Below are 20,761 nucleotides of genomic sequence, written 5' to 3' on the forward strand. Positions count from 1 at the left end.
TTTGCCATTACGGACCTACTCCAACTTCAGGAATCAGAATTCGACCCGATATCAAAAAGTTAACTCTCAATTAAACTTCTCAAAAACCTTAAAATTTCTATCTTTAGCCAAATGACTCCAAAATGACCTACGGACCTCCGAATTCACTTCTAATCACGCTCCCAACTCCAAAATCACCATACGGAGCTACTTCCAGACTCGGAATCTCAAATGGACATCGATAACACTGAAATGCACTTCAACACAAACTTATGAAATTTCTTCCAAAATGCTAACTTCCACAATAGGCTCCAAAACGTTCCCGAGTCTTCCAAAACCCGATCCGGATATACCCCCAAGTCTAAAATCATCATAAGAACCTACTGGAACCTTCTAATCTTGATTTCAAGGTCGTTTACTCAAAAATCCAATCTTAGCTAATTCTTTCAACTTAAAGCTTCTGAAAAGAGAATTATCTTTCCAAATTAACTCTGAACTTCCTAGAATTCAATTTCGACCGTGCGCACAAGTCATAATACCTGAAGTGAAGCTGATCATGGCCTCAAACTGTTGAACGACAAACTAGAGCTCTAATCGACCGGTCAGGTCATTACAGGAGGTCCACGGGTTATGCCGAGAAAGTCATCGGGTTATGTCGTAAAAGAAAAAGGTCCTCCGGTTATGCCGGAGAGGTCCATGGGTTATGCCGGAAAATAAAAAGGTCCTCGAGTTATGCTAGGGAGGTCCACGGGTTATGCTGGGAAAGTCATCGGGTCATGCCGGAAAAGAAAAAAGGTTCTCGGGTTATGCCGGGGAGGTCCACGGGTTATGTCGGAAAAGTTATCGGGTTATGCCGAAAAATAAAAAGGTCATCAGGTTATGTAAGAGAGGTCCACGGGTTATGCCGGGAAGTCATCGAATTATGCTGAAAAAGAAAAAGGTCCTTGGGTTATGCCGGGAAGGTCCACGAGTTATGCCGGAAAAGTCATTGTGTTATGCCGGAAAAGAAAAAGGTCCTTGGATTATGCAGGGGAGGGCCACGGGTTATGCCGAGGATCAACTAGGGGGTGGAACCCTATAATGGAAAAACTAACAGGTTATGCTGGGCGACTAGGGAATGGGACCCTATGTTGGGAAAACGCAGCTAAAGATTGGGGATTCTAGGCTACCATGATTTTGAATTTTTATTCTTCTTTTCTTTCTTCTTTCTCTTCTTTTTTTCACTTTTTATTTTATTTAGGAGAATAGAAGAGTTTTTAAAAGGACTTCCCTTTTCGGGTCAACTTCTGCAATAGAACTATTTTGGTTTCTGCGTAACTTGCTTTGGTTGCGCCTACTTCTTGCGAAGTTGTTTTGGAATGCACTTATTTTCAAATCAAAGAATAATTTGTCAGTTTAAAACGGTGGTTGGTTTTGTGGCCTTGATTGTTTTGATAATTTGATCTTGGCCCAACTCTTTTGATGAAAATATCATTTGCTCGCTGGCTTTCTGGAGATCGATCTCTCTTCTAAACCCAGGGATCTTGTCATTCCAAAATTTCATATGATGGTTAACCCATGTCGGGCTTTGGTCTTTTCATCTTATTTTGCCTTTATGGTCACTTGACTTTGGATTTCTTTCCTTTTCAATAATTTTGACTCTGGAGCATCGGCCATCCTGGCCAATCAAGATCGACTTGATGCACCTACTAAGGCTGGGTATTTTTCCTTGAATTTTGGATTTTGTTAAGCAGAAACCTGTAAAACCAATCTTGCCATATTTTCTTTGTATTAGTTTCGGAGGAGGATTAAATCGAAAATGATTCAAAGAAAAGTAAACAAAGGACAAGATAATGAATTTAACGAGAAGTGTCCTTTTCGGGGGGGGGGGGGGGGAAAAGCAAAGAAGGACTTATCTGGAGTGCATGCAGACTTCAATAGACATGACATGCTTCTTGGACTGGATACCCGATATGCGCAACCATCAAATCTCTCATAAACCCATCATAACTCGTATCTCAAAATTGAGGAACCTTGCCTGGACTCTATCAATGTTGATGGTTGTAAGGATTTCCTTCTTTTCGATCAATGGCGCCCTTTTCGGGTTTTCACCAACTGACCTCTCTCATTTCTCTTCTCACCGTCGCCTTATAGTGCTCTTTGCGAGTTTCCACTAACAAGACTCTCTCATTTTCAATTTCTCTGTTCACCATCGCCTTACAGTGCCCGTGTTGGTTTTCACCAATAAGACTCTCTCATTTTATTTCTCTCATTTGATTGTATAAGATCCAAATAACCAGAATCCTCCAATTTTGAACTTCTTTACCAATTGATCATCAAGGGATTTGAAAGGATTTTGGGTAAAAAGAGTTTGGATTGAATTACAACTTTGGAACCTTTTAGGCGACTGTCGGCGAACCATTATAAATTCTGCCCCAGTTTCAACTTTTGGGGAAATGTGGACTTTTGTTTTGGTGTGACTGAACCCCAGAGAGAGACTGCTTACGTATCCTTTCGGAATCAAGTCGAACGTAGTTCAGGGAAACATTGTTTTTGATTTTATTTTATTTTGTTTTGTTTTGCTCTTTTTTTTCTTACAAACGTTTTCGGGTTCCAAAGAGGGTAATCAAAGGAAGGTAACCGCCTCAAAGGGTTAGTAAAGGGTTGAAGTGTTTGGGGTATCGAGAATGAAAGCCTTCATCAACCAATCGGAGAATCTTTGTATCGCAAAATGGTTAAACGTAATACTTTTTGACTACATCTGCATTGACAGCCATTTCGGGGTTATTTCCTTCAATGTCTAGAGTACAATGCCCCTCTTGGCAAAAATTTTCTTATAATGTATGGACCTTTCCAGTTTGGACCGAACTTTTCTTTTTCTTCCTTGTGAAGCGGGAGAATACGTCTCAAAATGAGTTGCCCCACCTCAAAACTCCTAGGACGCACTTTCTTGTTGTAGGCACGGGCCATTCTTTGTTGATACAATTGCCCGTGGAAAACTGCGGCCATCCACTTTTCATCAATCAAAGTCAACTATTCTAAACGGGTTTTGACCCTCTCAATATCCTCAACCTCGGCTTCAATGATGATTCGAAGAGATGGAATTTCAACTTCTGCGGTACGACTTCAGTTCCATAAACCAATAGATATGGTGTTGCTCCAACCGATGTGCGCACATTTGTGCGATATCCCAACAATGCAAATGGCAACTTTTCATGCCATTGTCTAGAACTTTGAATCATTTTTCTAAGAATCTTCTTGATGTTCTTGTTTGCTGCTTCAATAGAACCATTGGCTTTGGGCCGATAAGGGGTAGAATTCTGATGCGTGATCTTAAATTGTTCGTATATCTCCCTCATCAAATGACTATTCAAATTTGCAGCATTCTCTGTAATGATAATTTTAGGAATACCAAAACAACAGATGATGTTGGAATGCACGAAGTCTACCACTACTTTCTTAGTGACGGCTTTGACCCACTTTGTGAAGTAGTCAATGCCAACTAATATGAATCTATGCCCATTTGAAGCTTTTGGCTCGATTGGCCCAATGACATCCATACCCCAAGCAACGAATGGCCACAGTGCTGACATAGGATGCAGTTCTGAAGGTGGTGCATGAACCAGGTCACTGTGCACCTGACACTGATGACACTTTCGAACAAAACTGAATCAATCCTTTTCCATAGTCATCGAGTAATAATCTGTTCGAAGGATTTTCTTTGCAATGACGTATCCATTCATATAGGGTCCACACACTCCTGCGTGTACTTCATTCATGATTCTTCCGGCCTCTTGGGCATCCACACATCTTAAAAGGTTGAGATCTGGAGTCTTTTTGTACAAGACCTCTCCGCTCAAGAAGAAACCACTAGTAAGCCTTCTAATGGTTCTCTTTTGGTCTCTACTAGTTTGCTCGGGATATTCTTTTGTTTTCAAGAATCTTTTGATATCATGATACCATGGCTGAACATCAGGCTCTATTTCAACTACGCTGCAATAACCATGTCTTTCTCGAATTTGGATTTCCAGTGGGTCAATGTGGACATTTCCTGGATATGGCAGCATCGAGGCCAAAGTAGCTAGTGCATTAGCTAACTCATTGTGAAACCGAAGAATGTACCTGAACTCGACAGACTTGAACTGCTTGCTAAGATCTTCCACATTTTACATGTATGGAATAAGCTTGACATCCCGAGTTTCCCATTCTCTTTGAGCTTGTCGGATAATCTAGTCTGAATCTCCTATGATTAACAATTCTTACACCTCTTGGTCAATTTACATGTTCATGCCCATAATGCAGGCTTCCTACTCGGTAGTGTTGTTTGTGCAGAAAAACCGAAGCCGGGCTGTGGCCGGATAGTGCTAACCGGTGGGTAAGATCAAAATTGCCCCAATCCTAACACCTTTTGCATTCACAGCTCCATCGAAGAGCATTTTCCAAGCATTTGTGTCTTCTGGAACAACCTCAACTGAATTTACTTCCTCGTCCGGAAAGTAAGTACTCAAAGGATGATATTCATCATCAACAGGATTTTCAACCAGGTGATCCGCTAAAGCTTGATCTTTCATTGCCGTGTGGGTGACATAGACTATATCAAACACGGTGAGTAGGATTTGCCATTTTGCTAACCTCCCTGTGGGCATCGGCTTCTGGAATATGTACTTCAAAGGGTCCAACCTGGTTATGAGGTAAGTGGTATAAGCCAACAAGTAATGCCTAAGCTTCTGAACAACCCAAGTTAGAGCGCAACAAGTTTTTTTCAACAAAGTGTATTTGGCTTCATAACTAGTGAACTTCTTGCTCAAGTAGTATATGACATGTTCTTTCTTCCCAGTCACATCATGTGGCCCGAGAACACATCTACGACGACCTGGACGATTGTCTTAAGAATTAATGCCCCGATTCCCTATTAACTGCTTTTCCCAAGTTTATTTCTGCTAATTTGATTTGCCGGGATGTTCGGTTTTGAGTTTCGGAGAGTTTTGGGACACTTAGTCCCTAAATGAGAGCTTAAGTGTTGGAAATTGACCATAGTGGAATAGTGTGATATGGCCTTGGAATGGTAATCTGATGGTTCCTTTAGCTCCGTTGGGTGATTTTGGGCTTAGGGGTGTGCTCAGATTGTGTTTTGGAGGTCCGTAGCTAATTTAGGCTTGAAATGCGAAAGTTGAATTTTTGAAGTTTCCAGTCTAATAGTGAGATTTTGATCCGAGGTTCATAATGGAATTATGGAAGTTAGAATAGCTCCGTAGTGTTGAATGTGATTTATGTGCAAAATTTCAGGTCATTCGGACGAGGTTTGATAGATGTTTTGATCGAAAGCATATTTTTAGAGTTTTTGGATTTCTTAGGCTTGAATCCGATGAAAAATAGGTGTTTTGATGTTGTTTTGAGCGTTCTGAAGGTTAGAACAAGTTTGAATGATGTTTTAGGGTTGGTTGAGGTCCCGGGGTCCTCAGGTGTGTTTTGGATGCTCAACGGATCATTTTAAGTTGTAAAAATGTTGTAGATTTTGTTCAGCTGTTGCAGAGGGATTTAACTCTTCGCGTTCATGAGTGGGCCCTTGCATTCACGAAGAGTCAGTTGAGGAAGTTGAAAATAAGCCTTCGTGTTCGCGAGGAAGGCACCGTGTTCGCGAAAGGCTAAGTGCTTGTACATCGCGTTCGCGTGAGTGGTGTCGCGTTTGCATAGAAGAAAATAAGCGACTAAGTTTTGGTAGATTTAATGCATCGCGTTCGCGATAGGTGGAATGCAATTGCGAAAGCCTATCTGTGTAAAGCATCGCATTCGCGAGGTATTGGTTGCGATCGCATAAGAGGAAAATGGTCAAAGTTATTTTGTGCTTCGCGAACGCGAGGGTTTGACCGAGTTTGCGAAGAAGGAAGTACCTCGGCAGATATAAGATTTAAAAAATCGAGGGTTTAGCAATTTTATCAAAGCATAAGCTTGGGAGCTCGAATTTGAGCGATTTTCAGAGATATCAATTGGGTAATGATTCTATACTCCTTTTTGTTTGAAACCCATTAATCAAAACATGAATTCATCCTTTAATTTCGAAATTTGTATGAAAATTGGGGAAAGTTCTTAGACCAAGAAATTGAGTTTTGATTGGATATTTGACATTGGATTTGGATAATTTTGGTATGGTTAGACTCGTGAGAGTTTGAGGATTCTGAAACTATAAATTTTACCCGATTTTGAGACGTGGGCCCGAGGGGCATTTTGGTCATTTTACTTAATTTTGCATAATAGCTTAGAATTTAATTGTAGAATTAGTTACTTGAAGTGTTATTTACAGTATGCGATTGAATTGAATAGATTTTGGCAAATTAGAGTCGAGTACTCGTGGCAAGAGCGTGGTTTCGGGTTGATTTGAGCTGGTTCGAGGTAAGTGGCTTGTTTAACCTTGTGTTGGGGTCCTTCCCCTTAGGATATGATATATTTGATAATTGAAATGCCTTGTACGTGATGTGATGAGAGCGTGGTTGAGCTGATTGTTAAAAATCAGATTTTTCTTTAAGTATTTCAATTGAGTTCCTTTTCCATATTTTATTCTACTTACGAATTTAGCCTGTTGTTAGTTAGAAAAGCATGTTTAGTTGACTAAATTGCCTATTTGCTTAAACTGCCTCAATTGTATTTCGTGAAGCATGTTAGACTAGAATTAACTGCTTACTTAGTACGAAATTTAGCAACCATTGAGTATTCTTGCATTGTTGCTGTGTGTTTTTAATTTGGGACTACGGGACGGCTTCCTGGGAGATCCCCTATACGTATTTATGATCTAGATTGAGGTGCGGGATACAAAGAGATCCCTGGCATGTATATTGAGGATACCAAGAGATCATCGGGATACCAAAAAATCCCCAACATATATTTATAATACCAAGAGATCCTCAGGATACTAAGAGATTCCCAACATATATTCAAGATACCAAGAGATCCCTTGTATACATAGAGGATACGAAGAGATCCTCGGGATACCAAGAGATCCCCGGTTATCATCCTTGTTATGAGTGGTACTTCCTTGTGGTTTGCCTTCATCTCTATTTCCGTTATTGTACTCTTATTATCCTGCATAGATTCTTACTGTAGCTTCTTAATTGTATTGCTTATCTTATCCTGTCATCTTTATTTAATCTCGGTAGGGCCCTGACCTTCCTCGTCACTACCCAACCGAGGTTAGGCTTGTCACTTAATGAGTACCGCTGTGGTGTACTCATGCCCTTTCTATGCATGTTTTTCATGTGCAGATCTAGGTACCGCTACTCAGTCCTACCATCCTTGAGGAGGCGACTGCTCTAGAGACTTCGAGGTACATCTGTCGCGTCCACATACTGAGAAGTCCCTTTTTATTCTAGCTGTTAAACATTGCCCTTCTATATTTTTATTCTGTTCTTACTAGACATTCCACAGTTAGAACTATGTAGTATTTTCCTTAGCTTGTGATTCGTAGGTTTCCGGGTCTTGGATTTACGTATTGGTATTGAGAGTTAAACATGGTGTATGCTGAGCAGCACATTTAACACCATTATTACTTTATTCCTATTACAAATTATTTTACTTCCGCAAATTTTTGTTTTTCTTTCGCAATTTAGGCTTACCTAGTCGTAGAGACTAGGTGCCGTCACGATGGTTCATGGAGGGCGAACCGGGGTCGTGACAAGTTGGTATCAGAGCTCTAGGTTCATAGGACACATGGATCAAAATCCGGTTTATTAGAGTCTCGATGATCGGTATGGAGACGTCCGTACTTATCTACGAGAGGCTATGTAACTGATAGGAAAATTCCACTTCATTTGATTTCCTTGTCGTGCGATATTTTGACATCACAATTCTAAACTTTTGTCTTCTATTCTCTCACAGATGGTGAGGACACATGCTACCTGAGATGATCAGGCACCCGCGCCCCCTATTGCAGCCGTCAGAGGTCGGGGTCGGGGTAGAGGCCGAGGACGCGTACATGGTGTATCCAGAGCACCTACACGAGCTGTTGTCGAGGTACCACCAGTAGTCCCAGCCAGAGTCTAGGAACCTGATACACCTACTACTACTACTACTCCAGCTCTTCAAGAAACTCTTGCGTAGTTCATGAGCATGTACACCACTTTGGCTCAAATAGGGTTGCTTCCCCTTGCTGCAGCCACATTTCAGGCCGGGGGAGGAGCACAGACTCCCGCTGCCCGCACTCCTGAGTAGTGAGTGCATGTTGAGCAGGTCCCTTAGATTATTCCTGTACTTCCTGCAGTGCCAGTTCAGCCCCAGGACAGGGCAGTGGCTTCCGAGGAGGAGCAACTAAGGCTTGAGAGGTTTAAGAAGTACAAGCCTCCTGTATTCAACAGTCTAGCATTAGAGGATGCCCTGCGATTTTTAGATGAGATTTACCGCATTCTCCGTACCATGGATATATCAGGATCGAGCAGGGTTTCCTTCACTACTTTCCAACTTCGAGGAGCAGCATATGAGTGGAGGCGCACCTATGAGTTAGACAGTCCGGATAAGGCTGCTTCACTGACTTGGGCTCAGTTTTCAGATCTGTTCCTGAGAGAGTATGTTCCTCAGAGCCTCAGAGATGCATGGTGCGCATAATTTGAGCATTTGTGCTAGGGTACTATGACTGTCTCAAGGTATGCTGTCTATTACACCAGTTTTTCTAGGCATGCACCAGCCTTGATTTCTACTATTCGCGAGAGGGTTCGTCGATTTATTGAGGGCCTTATTCCCAGCATCAGGTTTAGCATTGCTCATGAGTTGGAGATAGATATTTCTTATCAGCAGGTGGTGAGCATTACTAGGAGGATTGAGGGTATGCATGTTAGGGAGAGAGAGGAGAGAGAGGCCAAGAGGTCCTGAAAGTCGGGCCATTATTCTGGTGCTTGTACCCCAGCAGTAGGTTGTCATAGTAGGGGTTCTATGAGTCGACATATTCAATCAGCTCTTCCAGTAGCCATTGGTACTCCAACTCCTCCTAGGCCTTAGGAGCTTTATTATGCACCTCCGATTTTTAGCACGCCTCCTGTGCGGGGTGCTTTCAGGGGTCAGTCCAGTAGACCTGGTCTGAGCCATTCACATCCTCCCAAAGCTTGTTTTGTGTGTGGTGACACACGACACATGGCAAGGGATTGCCCTAGACTTGGGAGGAGTGCACCTCTATAGACTTCTCAGCTACAGCGTGCCCTGCAGAGTTCTTAGGCTATGATTATAGCTCCAGTTGCTACCCCACCTACTCAGCCAGCTAGAGGTGGAGGTCGGGGAGGTAGAGGTCGCCCTAGAGGGGGAGGCCAGGCCAGATACTATGCCCTTCCTGCCCATACCGAGGTTGTTGCCTCCGATTCTGTCATCACAGATCTTATATTGGTTTGCCACAGAGATGCATCGGTTCTATTCGATCCAGGCTCTACTTATTATTATGTGTCTTCTTATTTTGCTCCACATTTGGGTGTATCTCGGGATTCTTTGAGTTCCCTTGTTTATGTTTCTACTCTTGTGGGAGATTCTCTTGTTGTGGACCGCAATTATCGGTCGTGTTTGGTTGGTCTTAGTGTTTTTGAGACTAGAGCCGATTTATTGTTGCTTAGCATGGACGATTTTGACATTATCTTGGGCATGGACTGGTGGTTTCCCCATTATGCTATTCTTGATTGTCACGCCAAAACCGTGACGTTGGCTATGCCAGGTGTACCGCGTGTTGAGTGGAGGGGTACATTAGATCATACTCCCAGTAGAGTTATTTCTTTTTTTAAAGCTCAGTATATGATTGAGAAGGGGTGTGATGCGTATTTAGCTTATGTGAGAGATGTCGGTATTGATACCCCTTCAGTTGATTCAGTTATAGTAGTATGGGATTTTCCCGATGTGTTTCCAGGTGACCTTCCGAGCATGTTGCATGGTAGAGATATTGATTTTGGCATTGATATGTTGCCGGTCAATCAGCCTATTTCTATTCCTCCATATCGTATGGCTCCTCCTGAGTTGAAGGAGTTGAAGGATCAGTTACAGGAATTGCTTGATAAGGGTTTAATTTGGCCTAGTGTATCACCTTGGGGTGCTCTTGTCTTGTTTGTGAAGAAAAAGTATGGTTCTATGCGTATGTGTATTGATTATCGCCAGTTGAACAAGGTTACAGTGAAGAACCGTTATCCTTTGCCTCGTATTGATGATCTGTTTGACCAGCTTCAAGGTGCACGGGTGTTTTCTAAGATTGATTTGCTCTCAGGTTACCATCAGTTGAAGATTCGGGAGCCGGATATCCTGAAGACTACTTTCAGGACTCGGTATGGTCATTACGAGTTCCTTGTTATGTCATTTGGGCTGACCAATGCCCCAGCAGCCTTTATACATTTGATGCACAATGTGTTCCGACCGTATCTTGACTCGTTTGTCATTATCTTTATTGATGATTTTCTGGTGTATTCTCGAAGTCGGGAAGATCATGAGCAGCACCTGAGGATTGTGCTTCAGACTCTGAGAGAGAAGAAGTTATATGCTAAGTTCTCGAAATGTGAGTTTTGGTTGGATTCAGTGGCATTCTTAGGCCATGTGGTATCGAATGAGGGCATTCAGGTGGATCCAAAGAAAATAGAGGTCGTGCAGAGTTGGCCCAGACCATCCTCAGCTATAGATATCCGTAGTTTCCTTGGCTTGGCGGGTTACTTCTGTCGTTTTGTGGAAGGTTTTTTATCGATTGCAGCCCCCATGACCAGGTTGACCTAGAAGGGTGCTCCATTCCAGTGGACGGAGGAGTGTGAGGCAACCTTTTAAAAGCTCAAGAAAGCTTTGACCATAGCCTTAATTTTGATATTGCCTACAGGTTCGAGGTCTTATACGGTCTATTGTGATGCCTCGAGGGTTGTCCTCGGAGCGGTGTTGATGCAGGACGGTAGGATGATTGCCTATGCGTCCAGACAATTGAAGATACATGAGAAGAACTACCCTGTTCATGACCTTGAGTTAGCTGCCATTGTTCACGCCCTGAAAATTTGGTGCCATTAATTATACGGTGTGCCTTGTGAGTTTTATACTGACCATCGGAGCTTGCAGCACCTGTTCAAGCAAAAGGATCTAAATTTGCACCAGAGAAGGTGGTTAGAGTTGCTGAAGGACTATGACATCACTATTTTGTATCACCCAGGCAAGACCAATATGGTGGCCGATGCTTTGAGTCGCCGGGCAGAGAGTTTGGGGAGTTTGGCTTATTTACCAGCATCGGAGAGGCCTATGGTGATAGATATTCAGGCATTAGCCAGCCAGTTTGTGAGATTGAATCTTTCGGAGCCTAGTCAGGTTCTAGCTTGCATGGTTTATCGATCTTCCTTATTTGATCGTATTAAGGAGCGGCAGTATGATGACCCTCATTTGCTTGTCCTCAAGGACAAGGTTCAATATGGTAATGCCAGAGATGTGACTATTGGTAATGATGTGGTATTGAGGATGCAGGGTCGGATTTGTGTACCAAATGTTGATGGGCTTCGGGAGTTGATTATGGAGGAGGCCCATAGCTCGCGGTATTCCATTCATCCGGGTGTCGTAAAGATTTGTCAGGATTTGAGATAGCACTATTGGTTGAGGCAGATGAAGAAAGATATAGTTGAATTCGTAGCTTAGTGCCTTAACTGTCAGCAGGTGAAATATGAGCACTAGAGATCGGGTGGGTTACTTCAGTAGATAGAGATTCCGGAGTGGAAGTGAAAGCGGATCACCATGGACTTTGTAGTTGGGCTCCCACGGACTTTGAGAAAGTTCGATGCTATTTGGGTGATTGTGGATTGGCTGACCAAGTTTGCTCACTTTATTCCTGTGTGTACTACTTATTCCTTGGAGCGGTTGATGGAAATTTATATCCGGGAGATTGTTAGTCTACATGGTATTCTGGTTTCCATCATTTCAGATAGAGGTACTCAGTTCACATCGCAGCTTTGGAGGGTCGTTTAGCAAGAGTTGGGTACTCGGGTGGAGTTGAGTACAACATTTCACCCTCAGATGGACGGACAGTTTGAGCGCACTATTCAGATTCTAGAGGATATATTCCGTGCGTGTGTGATTGAGTTCGGATGGTCTTGGGATCTGTTCTTGCCATTGGCAGAGTTTACTTACAACAACAACTATCAGTCCAGCATTCAGATGGCACCGTATGAGGCTTTATATGGGAGACGGTATAGATACCCGATGGGTTGGTTTGAGCCGGGTGAGGCCAAACTATTAGGCACAGACTTAGTTCAGGATGCTTTGGAGAAGGTTAAGGTGATTCAGGATAGACTCCACACAGCCCAGACCATATAGAAGAGTTACGCGGACCGGAAAGTTCATGATGTTTCCTATATGGTTGGAGAGCGGGTTCTACTTCGGGTTTCGCCTATGAAGGGCGTTATAAGATTTGGGAAGAAAGGGAGGTTGAGTCCAAGGTTTATTGGACCTTTTGAGATATTGAGGCGGGTTGCTTATGAGCTTGCCTTACCTCCTAGCTTGGCAGGAGTTCATCCGGTATTTCATGTTTTGATGCTCCGGAGGTATCACGGTGATCTGTCGCACGTGTTTACTTTCAGTTCAGTCCAGTTGGACAAGGATCTATCCTATGTTGAGGAGCCAGTGGCAATATTGGACAGACATGTTAGAAAGCTGAGGTAAAAGAACATTGCATCCTTGAAGGTTCAGTGGCGGTGCTAGTCGGTCGAGGAGGCAACCTGGGAGACCGAGCAGAATATGCATAGTCGTTACCTTCATCTTTTCACTACTTCAGGTATGCCTTTATACTCATTCTAGGACGAACGAATGTTTAAGTGTAGGAGGATGTGACGACCCGTCCGGTCGTCTTAAGAATTAACACCCCGATTCCCTATTAACTGCTTTCCCAAAGTTTATTTCTGCTAATTTGATTTGTCGGGATGTTGGGTTTTGAGTTTCGGAGAGTTTTGGGATACTTAGTCCCTAAATGTGAGCTTAAGTGTTGGAGAGTTGACCATAGTCAGAACAGTGTGAAGACGGCCTCAGAATGGAAATCTAATGGTTCCTTTAGCTCCATTGGGTGATTTTGGGCTTAGGGGTGTGTTCGGATTGTGTTTTGGAGGTCCGTAGCTAATTTAGGCTTGAAATACCAAAAGTTGAATTTTTGAAGTTTTCAGTCCGATAGTGAGATTTTGATCCGAGGATCGGAATGGAATTCCAAAAGTTGGAGTATCTATGTAGTGTTGAATGTGACGTGTGTGCAAAATTTCAGGTCATTCGAACGAGGTTTGATAGACTTTTTGATCGAAAGCGTATTTTTAGAAATTTTGGAATTCTTAGGCTTGAATCCGATGAAAAATATGTGTTTTGATGTTGTTTGGAGCGTTCCAAAGGTTGGAACAAGTTTGAATGATGTTTTAGGGTTGGTTGATAGGTTTGGTTGAGGTCCCAGGGGCCTCGGGTGTGTTTCGGATGCTTAACAGATCATTTTAAGTTGTAAAAAAGTTGCATATTTTGTTCAGCTGTTGCAGAGAGATTTTACTCTTCACGTTCACGAGTGGGCCCTCGCTTTCGCGAAAAGTCAGTTGAGGAAGGTGAAAATTAATCCTTCGCGTTCGCGAGGAAGGCACCGCGTTCGCGAAGGGCTAAGTGTTTGTACGTCGTGTTCGCGAGGGTGGTGTCACGTTCGCATAGAAGAAAATGAGCGACTGAATTTCAGTAGATTTAATGCATCGCGTTTGCGATAGGTGGAACGCGATCGCGAAGGCCTGTCTGTGCAAAGCATCGCTTTTGTGAGGTATTGGCCGTGATCGCATAAGAGGAAAAATGGTCAAAGTCATTTTGTGCTTCGCGAACGCGAGAGTTTGACCGCGTTCGCGAAGAAGGAATTACCTGGGCAGATATAAGATTTCAAAAATCGAGGGTTTAGCCATTTTTATCAAAACTTAAGCTTGGGAACTCGGATTTGAGCGAGATTTTGAGGGATTTTCAGAGATATCAATTGGGTAACGATTCTAAACTCCTTTTTGCTTGTAACCCATTAATCAAAACGTGAATTCATCCTTTAATTTCGAAATTTGTTTGAAAATGGGGGAAAAGTTCTTAGACCAAGAAATTGAGTTTTGATTGGGGATTTGACATCGGATTTGGGTAATTTTGGTATGGTTAGACTCGTGAGAGTTTGAAGATTCTGAAACTATAAATTTTACCAGATTTTGAGACGTGGGCTCGAGGGGCATTTTGGTCATGTTACCTAATTTTGCGTATTAGCTTAGAATTTAATTGTAGAATCAGTTACTTGAAGTGTTATTTATGGTATGCGATTGAATTGAATAGATTTGGGCCATTTGGAGTCGAGTACTCGTGGCAAGAGCGTGGTTTCGGATTGATTCGAGCTGGTTCGAGGTAAGTGGATTGTCTAACCTTGTGTGCGGGACCTTCCCCTTAGGATATGATATATTTGATAATTGAAAGCTTTGTACATGAGGTGACGAGTGCGTACTTGAGCTCATTGTTGAAAATCCGATTTTTCTTTAAGCATTTCAATTGAGTTCCTTTTTCCTGTTTTATTCTACTTGCGAATTTAGCCTGTTGTTAGTTAGAAAATCATGTTTAGTTGATTAAATTGCCTATTTTCTTAAACTGCCTCAATTGTATTTCGTGAAGCATGTTAGACTAGAATTAACTATTTACTTAGTACAAAATTTAGTAATTATTGAGTATTCTTGCTTTGTTGCTGCGTGTTTTTAATTTGGGACTAGGGGACGACATCCCGGGAGATCCCCTATATGTATTTATGATCTGGATTGAGGTACGGGATACCAAGAGATCTCTAGCACGTATATTGAGGATACCAAGAGATCCTCGAGAAACCAAGAGATCCGCGACATATATTGAGGATACCAAGATAGCCTCGGGATACCAAGAGATCCCCAACATATATTCGGGATACCAAGAGATCCCTTGTATACGTATAGGATACCAAGAGATCCTCGGGATACCAAGAGATCCCCGGTTATCATCCTTGTTATGAGTGGTACTTCCTTGTGGTTTTCCTTCATCTCTGTTTCCGTTATTGTACTCTTATTATCCTATATAGATTCTTACTGTAGATTCTTAATTGTACTGCTTATCTTATCCTGTCATCTTTATATTTATTTAATCTCAGTAGGGCCCTGACCTTCCTCGTCACTACCCAGCCGAGGTTAGGCTTGACACTTACTGAGTTCCACTGTGGTGTATTCATGCCCCTTATGCGCATGTTTTTAATGTGCAGATCTAGGTACCCCTACTCAGGCCTACCATCCTTGAGAAGGCAACTGCTCTAGAGACTTCGAGGTATATCTGCTGCGTCTGCAGACCGAGAAGTCCCTTTCTATTCTAGTTGTTAAACATTGCCCTTCTATATTTTTTTTCCTGTTCTTATAGACATTCCAGAGTTAGAACTATGTAGTATTTTTCTTAGCTTGTGATTCGTGGGTTTTCGGGTCTTGGATTTACGTATTGGTATTAAGAATTCAATATGGTGTATGCCGAACTGCACATTTAAACACCATTATTACTTTATTCCTGTTTCAAATTGTTTTACTTCCGCAAATTTTGGTTTTTCTTCCGCAATTTAGGCTTACCTAGTCATAGAAACTACGTGCCGTCACGATGGTTCACGGGGGTAGACCGGGGTCGTGACAACATCCAAAAGAATTCTCCAATACTGTCAGGTACAAAAACAAAGGCCTTCCTGGCTCAGGTAGAACCAACAATGGCAGATTCGACAAATATTCATTGATTTTGTCGAAGGTTTCCTGACACTCATTTGTCCATCTAATGACCGCATCTTTCTTCAACAACTTAAAGATGGGCTCACATGTGGAAGTCAACTGAGCAATGAATTTGCTGATGTAATTCAACCTACACAACAAACTCACAACCTCTTTCTTGGTTCTCGGAGGAGGCAAATTCAGAATAGACTTTATCTTTGTAGGATCTAACTCAATGCCGCTCCGACTGACTACGAACCCCAAGAGTTTTCCAGATGGTACTCCAAATGCATACTTGGCTGGATTTAACTTCAAGTCATACTTACGCAGATGCTCAAAGAACTTTCTCAGATCTTGCACATGGTCATCTTGCATTGTTGATTTAATGATCACATCATCCACATACACCTCAATTTCCTGGTGCATCATGTCATGGAAAATGGCAGTCATAGCTCTCATATAAGTTGCCCCGACGTTCTTCAAATCGAACGGCATGACTCTGTAACAATAAGTACCCCAAGGTGTGGTGAAGGCCATCTTTTCTGCATCCTCTTCATCCATCAAGACTTGATAATACACAGCATAACAATCTACAAAAAACTATATCTCATGTTTGGCACAGTTGTCAACACGGATGTGGATGTTTGGTAATGGAAAGTTTTCCTTGGGGCTCGCTTTGTTCAAATCTCGATAGTCAATACACACTCGGGTTTTACCATATTTCTTTGGCACTAGGACCACATTAGCCAACCATGTGGTGTATTGGACCACTCGGATCACACTCGCTTTCAACTGCTTGGTGACTTCTTCTTTAATCTTGTCACAGACATTCGTTTTTAACTTTCTCTACTTTTGTTGGATAGGAGTATAGTCGGGGTAAGTTGGCAATTTGTGCACCACTAAATCAACACTCAGTCATGTCATATAATCATAGGACCAGGCAAACACGTCTTTGAATTTGAACAAAATCTAGATCAATGCATCCCTAGTTCTTTCATCTGCGTGAATGCTTACATGGTTTCCTGAACCTCTTCTGAAATACCCAAATTTACTGGCTCAGTTTCATTTAAGTTTGGCTTAGGCTTATTCTCAAATTGTTCCAATTCTCTGTTTATTTCCCTAAAAACCTCAGCTTCATCATATTTTGGTTCTTGGTTCATTATTTCATAGTTAGACATCGTGTTAGGATCTAGGCATGAAGTCTGCAAGCATGTCATGCTATTTAAGTCTGCATTATTAGAACTGAAAGAAGAAATAAGAAAAATAACAAAAAAGAAAGAATAAAGAAAGAAATTCATAGATGATGAAATATTGATTTCATTTCATTGAATTTGAAGATAGAAGAGTTTACATTGGAATTTTAAAGACAATAAACTAAAGACATTCGAGTTACACCCTGAAATAACTCGAAATGCAAAAAAATGGCAAGACTGAACTACCGGGATTCCCGCCTGACTGGGAACGGAGTAGCCTTCCAATTTTGAAGCTTGGCATTGGGCCCTATATACTGCACCTCAACAGTGCTCGAGCCTTCACCCGGCTGGACCATATGAGCCTCATATAACATTTGCCTCATGGCTCCACATATATCCTCAATTTCTTTGGCCGTGAAGGCCTCATCTTCTTCTTCTCCTGTGTACTTTGTCTTAACAAAGGTTCTGGCGAGATGCGGGACCGGCTGAGGTAGAACCCACCCATCATTCTGATGTTCTTTAGCCCATTTTACATCAGCTTCTATAGCTTGGAAACCAACACCAAAGAAGTTCTTACTGGCAGTCAAGGTGATGGGCTCCATAATGCCTTGCAAAGATGCCCTGAGCCTTTTCCTGGTCTTGTAGCCATGCCTGATCATCTCACTAGCAACTATGATTGATTTGTTGGACATGAAGAGTTGAGGACACGAGGTTCCTTCCTCACATTGGTCCGCGACCATAATCTTAAAAGCTTGGTAGACTATGTGCTCGCTACCTTCTTTAGCCTCCAGACATGGGACTGACGGGTCCCTGAAATTGATTGCTCATCTTCTCCATTAACCATGATTTCTTGGTCTTCATGCTCAATCTTAACCATCTGATGGAGAGTAGAAGGTACGGCCCCTACCACATCGTTCCAAAGCATTCCTAGGAGAAAAGTTTAGGTGGTGTCCATGTCCAAAACCTGAAATGTCACTTCAAAATCCACAGGGCCGATGGTTAGGATCAAATCAATCTCCCCTATCGTGTCCCTTTTGATGTCGTCAAATGCATGCACACAAACAATGTTGGGCTTGATCCTTTCAGTCCCAATTTTCATTCTTTGTAGGGTCGAGAGAGGGTTGATGTCAACCCAGGTCCGCCATCCAACATGACTCGTTTCACGTAGTATCTTTCTCACTTAACAGTCAAATAAAGAGCTTTGTTGTGGGCAACCCCATTTAGAGGCAAGTCATTTCGGCTGAATGCGATACAATTGACTTCAAAAAATTATTCCACCATTCTTTCCAGTTGCTCAATAGTGGTTTCAATGGGAACATATGCTTTATTAAGGGTCTTTATCAACACTTTCTGATGATCATTAGAACTTATCAGTAGGGACAATAGTGAGACCTAGGAGGGAGACTTCCGGAGTTGGTCAATTACATCATAGTCTGAGGTTTTCTTCTTTCGGAAGAATTCCTCAGCCTCTTCAGCACTAACTGGCTTTTTAAGTGGAAAACGCCTCTGTTTGGCATTGTTCACTTCTTCCAGATTAAGGTACTTCCAGACGGGTTTGTTTCATTCACTTCCCCCATGATTTCTTTTCCCTTGTACGTCGCTACCACTTTGTTGTAATTCCAGGGGACGGCAGTGGGATCCTTCATGGGCTTCTGTGGTGCACGACTTATAACCACGGGCTCGTTCAGCCTTGGTGAAATTATCGGCCCTCGTGCCACATAAGTCCCTCTTGGTACGTACATCTTAGGTCCTTTGTTTAGCTCAAACATCTTGGGAGGACTCAACACAAACTGTTCTTTCTTGGGGGCCCGAGGAACATAAAGAATGGCATCTTTAGGAGGTACTTCCCCGATCATGGTTTCCACCACCTTTTCTACTCTTTGAGGAGTGGGATTATTTTTTCATCTTTAGTTTGCTTTGCCGCTGTTTTGGGCTTCTTTTCTACATCGGCAATAGCAATGATAGCTTTCAAAACTGGGTCAAACTCTTTGTCTTCACAAATCATCCCAATAATCGGCCCGTTGTTATGAGCTGGTAATGGGTTGTTGGTTACATTGGGGACCTCTTCATCCCTTAGCACTACTCGTTTTTGTTCTATCAGGTTTTCTACTGCCCTTTTTAGGGTCCAACAATCCTCAAAGTCGTGCCCTTCCACCTCTGAATGATAAGCATATTGGGTACCGGGTCGGTAAGAGGGTGACTCCAGATTTTGCCTGTTTGGAGGTACAGGCTGCAACAGACCCATTTGGACCAACTTTGGGAAGAGGCTAGAATACGACTCACCAATAGGTGTGAAATTTGTTCTTCTGGGTGGCTCGCGGGCACGAGCATTATATGGAAAATTATTTTGTGGGGGACAGGGATTATATGGAGCTTCGTGAGGAGGGTTATTTCTATGAGGTGGAGCTCGGTTTTGGTTAAACTGTTGTTGTGGACGAGCGTATGGCTGGGCATTCATTACCGCATAAGGCTGAGGGGTCATGGCATAAGCCGCATCCTGGTGAGGATAATAATTTTGTAGGGTGTTTGAAGGGAAGTAACCTCGGGGCTGACGGGGGTTTCTCAGACTCGAAGCCACTATCGCCACTTCTTCTTTCTTCTTCCGGTTTGCTACACCCCCTTACTCGCTCTGGATTGCTTGGGATGCAGCTCTTATAGCGAATTGGCTCAATATGCGACCCATTTTCAGACCATTCCCCCAATTTTGATAACATCAGCAAACGACTTTCCCATAGTAGACATCATATTCTGGAAGTAATCAGCCTCTTGAGCTTGCAGGAAGACATTGACCATCTCGGTCTCATCTATAGGGGGTTTCACCCTAGAAACTTGTTCGCGCCACATGACAACATATTCTCGGAAGCTCTCCAAAGACTTCTTTTTGAGATTAGATAGAGAATTTCTATCAGGAGCTATGCCTATGTTGTACTGGAATTGCCTGACAAAATCTCGAGCCAAATCATCCCTTATGTGCCAGCGAGATATGTCTTGATCCATATACCACTCGGATGCAATGCCGACTAGACTCTCTCCGAAATAAGCCATTAGGAGTTCTTCTTTTCCGCCTTCCCCTCTTAATTGATTGCAATACCTCTTGATGTAGGCTATGGGGTCCCCGTGTCCGTCATACTTTTCGAACTTGGGAGTCTTAAAACCAATGGGAATATGATCATGCGGGAACATACATAATTCAGTGTATGATACGCTCTTATGGCCACTTAAACCTTGTATATTCTTGAGGCTTTGTTCCATGCTTCTCATTTTCGAGTGATTTCCTCTTGCTCAGGATTCTTTGTAGCTCTCTCTTGTCCTGTGGTAAAATCATACTGAGGTTGTTGAGGGTAGGGGTTTAAGGTGACATGAGCCATGTCCGATGGATAGGGCGGTGTTTGGAAAGTAAAGGACGATGGCTTAAAACTTGGCATGGGCAAGGTTGGCTGTATCGTAGCTGAAGTTGGTGGTGCGGTAAATATGTTAGAAGACACTCCCGAAACCATAGCCTGGTGGTGAACCTCAGTAGGCATTCCGGTGAAATGGGCTGACATAGTGGGGTATCCGAATGGGGTGGTTGGGTAATTCATGGGGACGTTGGAGGTCCCATTTGTTCTTGGAATCAGTTCAGGAAAACCAGGTATTGCACTAGGAGGCTCTCTATTGGTAGACCAAGCTTCCCACATTTCCAACATGCGGAGGCACAATGCCATGTTCTCTTCAGCATCTGCTGACTCTAACGTCGAGATTACCGATAATGGGCTATCATCTGAGGGAGTAATTGTTGGTAAATGAATTTCTGACGTCATTTCGACACTTCCTTTGGACCTTGTAAAGTACGGGTGTGAAGCTAGGTTACTACAAAACCAACCACCTCAAAGAACAGAACCTAATCTCAACAGCAGACACAACAAACCG

General features: G+C 42.7%; 1 protein-coding gene across 1 annotated transcript; it reads right to left on the reverse strand.

Annotated features, from left to right (window-relative positions):
* Positions 1-3,629: 3,629 nt before the first annotated feature.
* On the reverse strand, positions 3,630-17,592 carry LOC138887236 (uncharacterized). Its single transcript, XM_070168960.1, has 6 exons — positions 17,168-17,592; positions 16,674-16,901; positions 16,488-16,558; positions 15,828-16,225; positions 4,328-4,685; positions 3,630-4,114 (listed from the first exon to the last, which is right to left on the reverse strand). Exons 1-6 carry the CDS (start codon positions 17,590-17,592, stop codon positions 3,630-3,632), a joined length of 1,965 nt encoding a protein of 654 aa, XP_070025061.1.
* Between the last annotated feature and the right edge of the window lie 3,169 nt (positions 17,593-20,761).

Source organism: Nicotiana sylvestris, chromosome 3 (genome assembly GCF_000393655.2).
Source record: "Nicotiana sylvestris chromosome 3, ASM39365v2, whole genome shotgun sequence".
In the NCBI taxonomy this organism is placed as follows: Eukaryota; Viridiplantae; Streptophyta; class Magnoliopsida; order Solanales; family Solanaceae; genus Nicotiana; species Nicotiana sylvestris.

Coding starts and splice junctions, on each gene's coding strand:
- LOC138887236 (XM_070168960.1), bottom strand. CDS start 17,592: ATGGTCGCGGACCAATGTGAGGAAGGAACCTCGTGTCCTCAACTCTTC. Junction 16,902..17,167: donor TCGAGCACTGTTGAGGTGCA/GTATATAGGGCC, acceptor TTCTTCTTTCAG/TTCTAATAATGCAGACTTAA. Junction 16,559..16,673: donor GAAGAGGTTCAGGAAACCAT/GTAAGCATTCAC, acceptor GTGTTGATTTAG/TGGTGCACAAATTGCCAACT.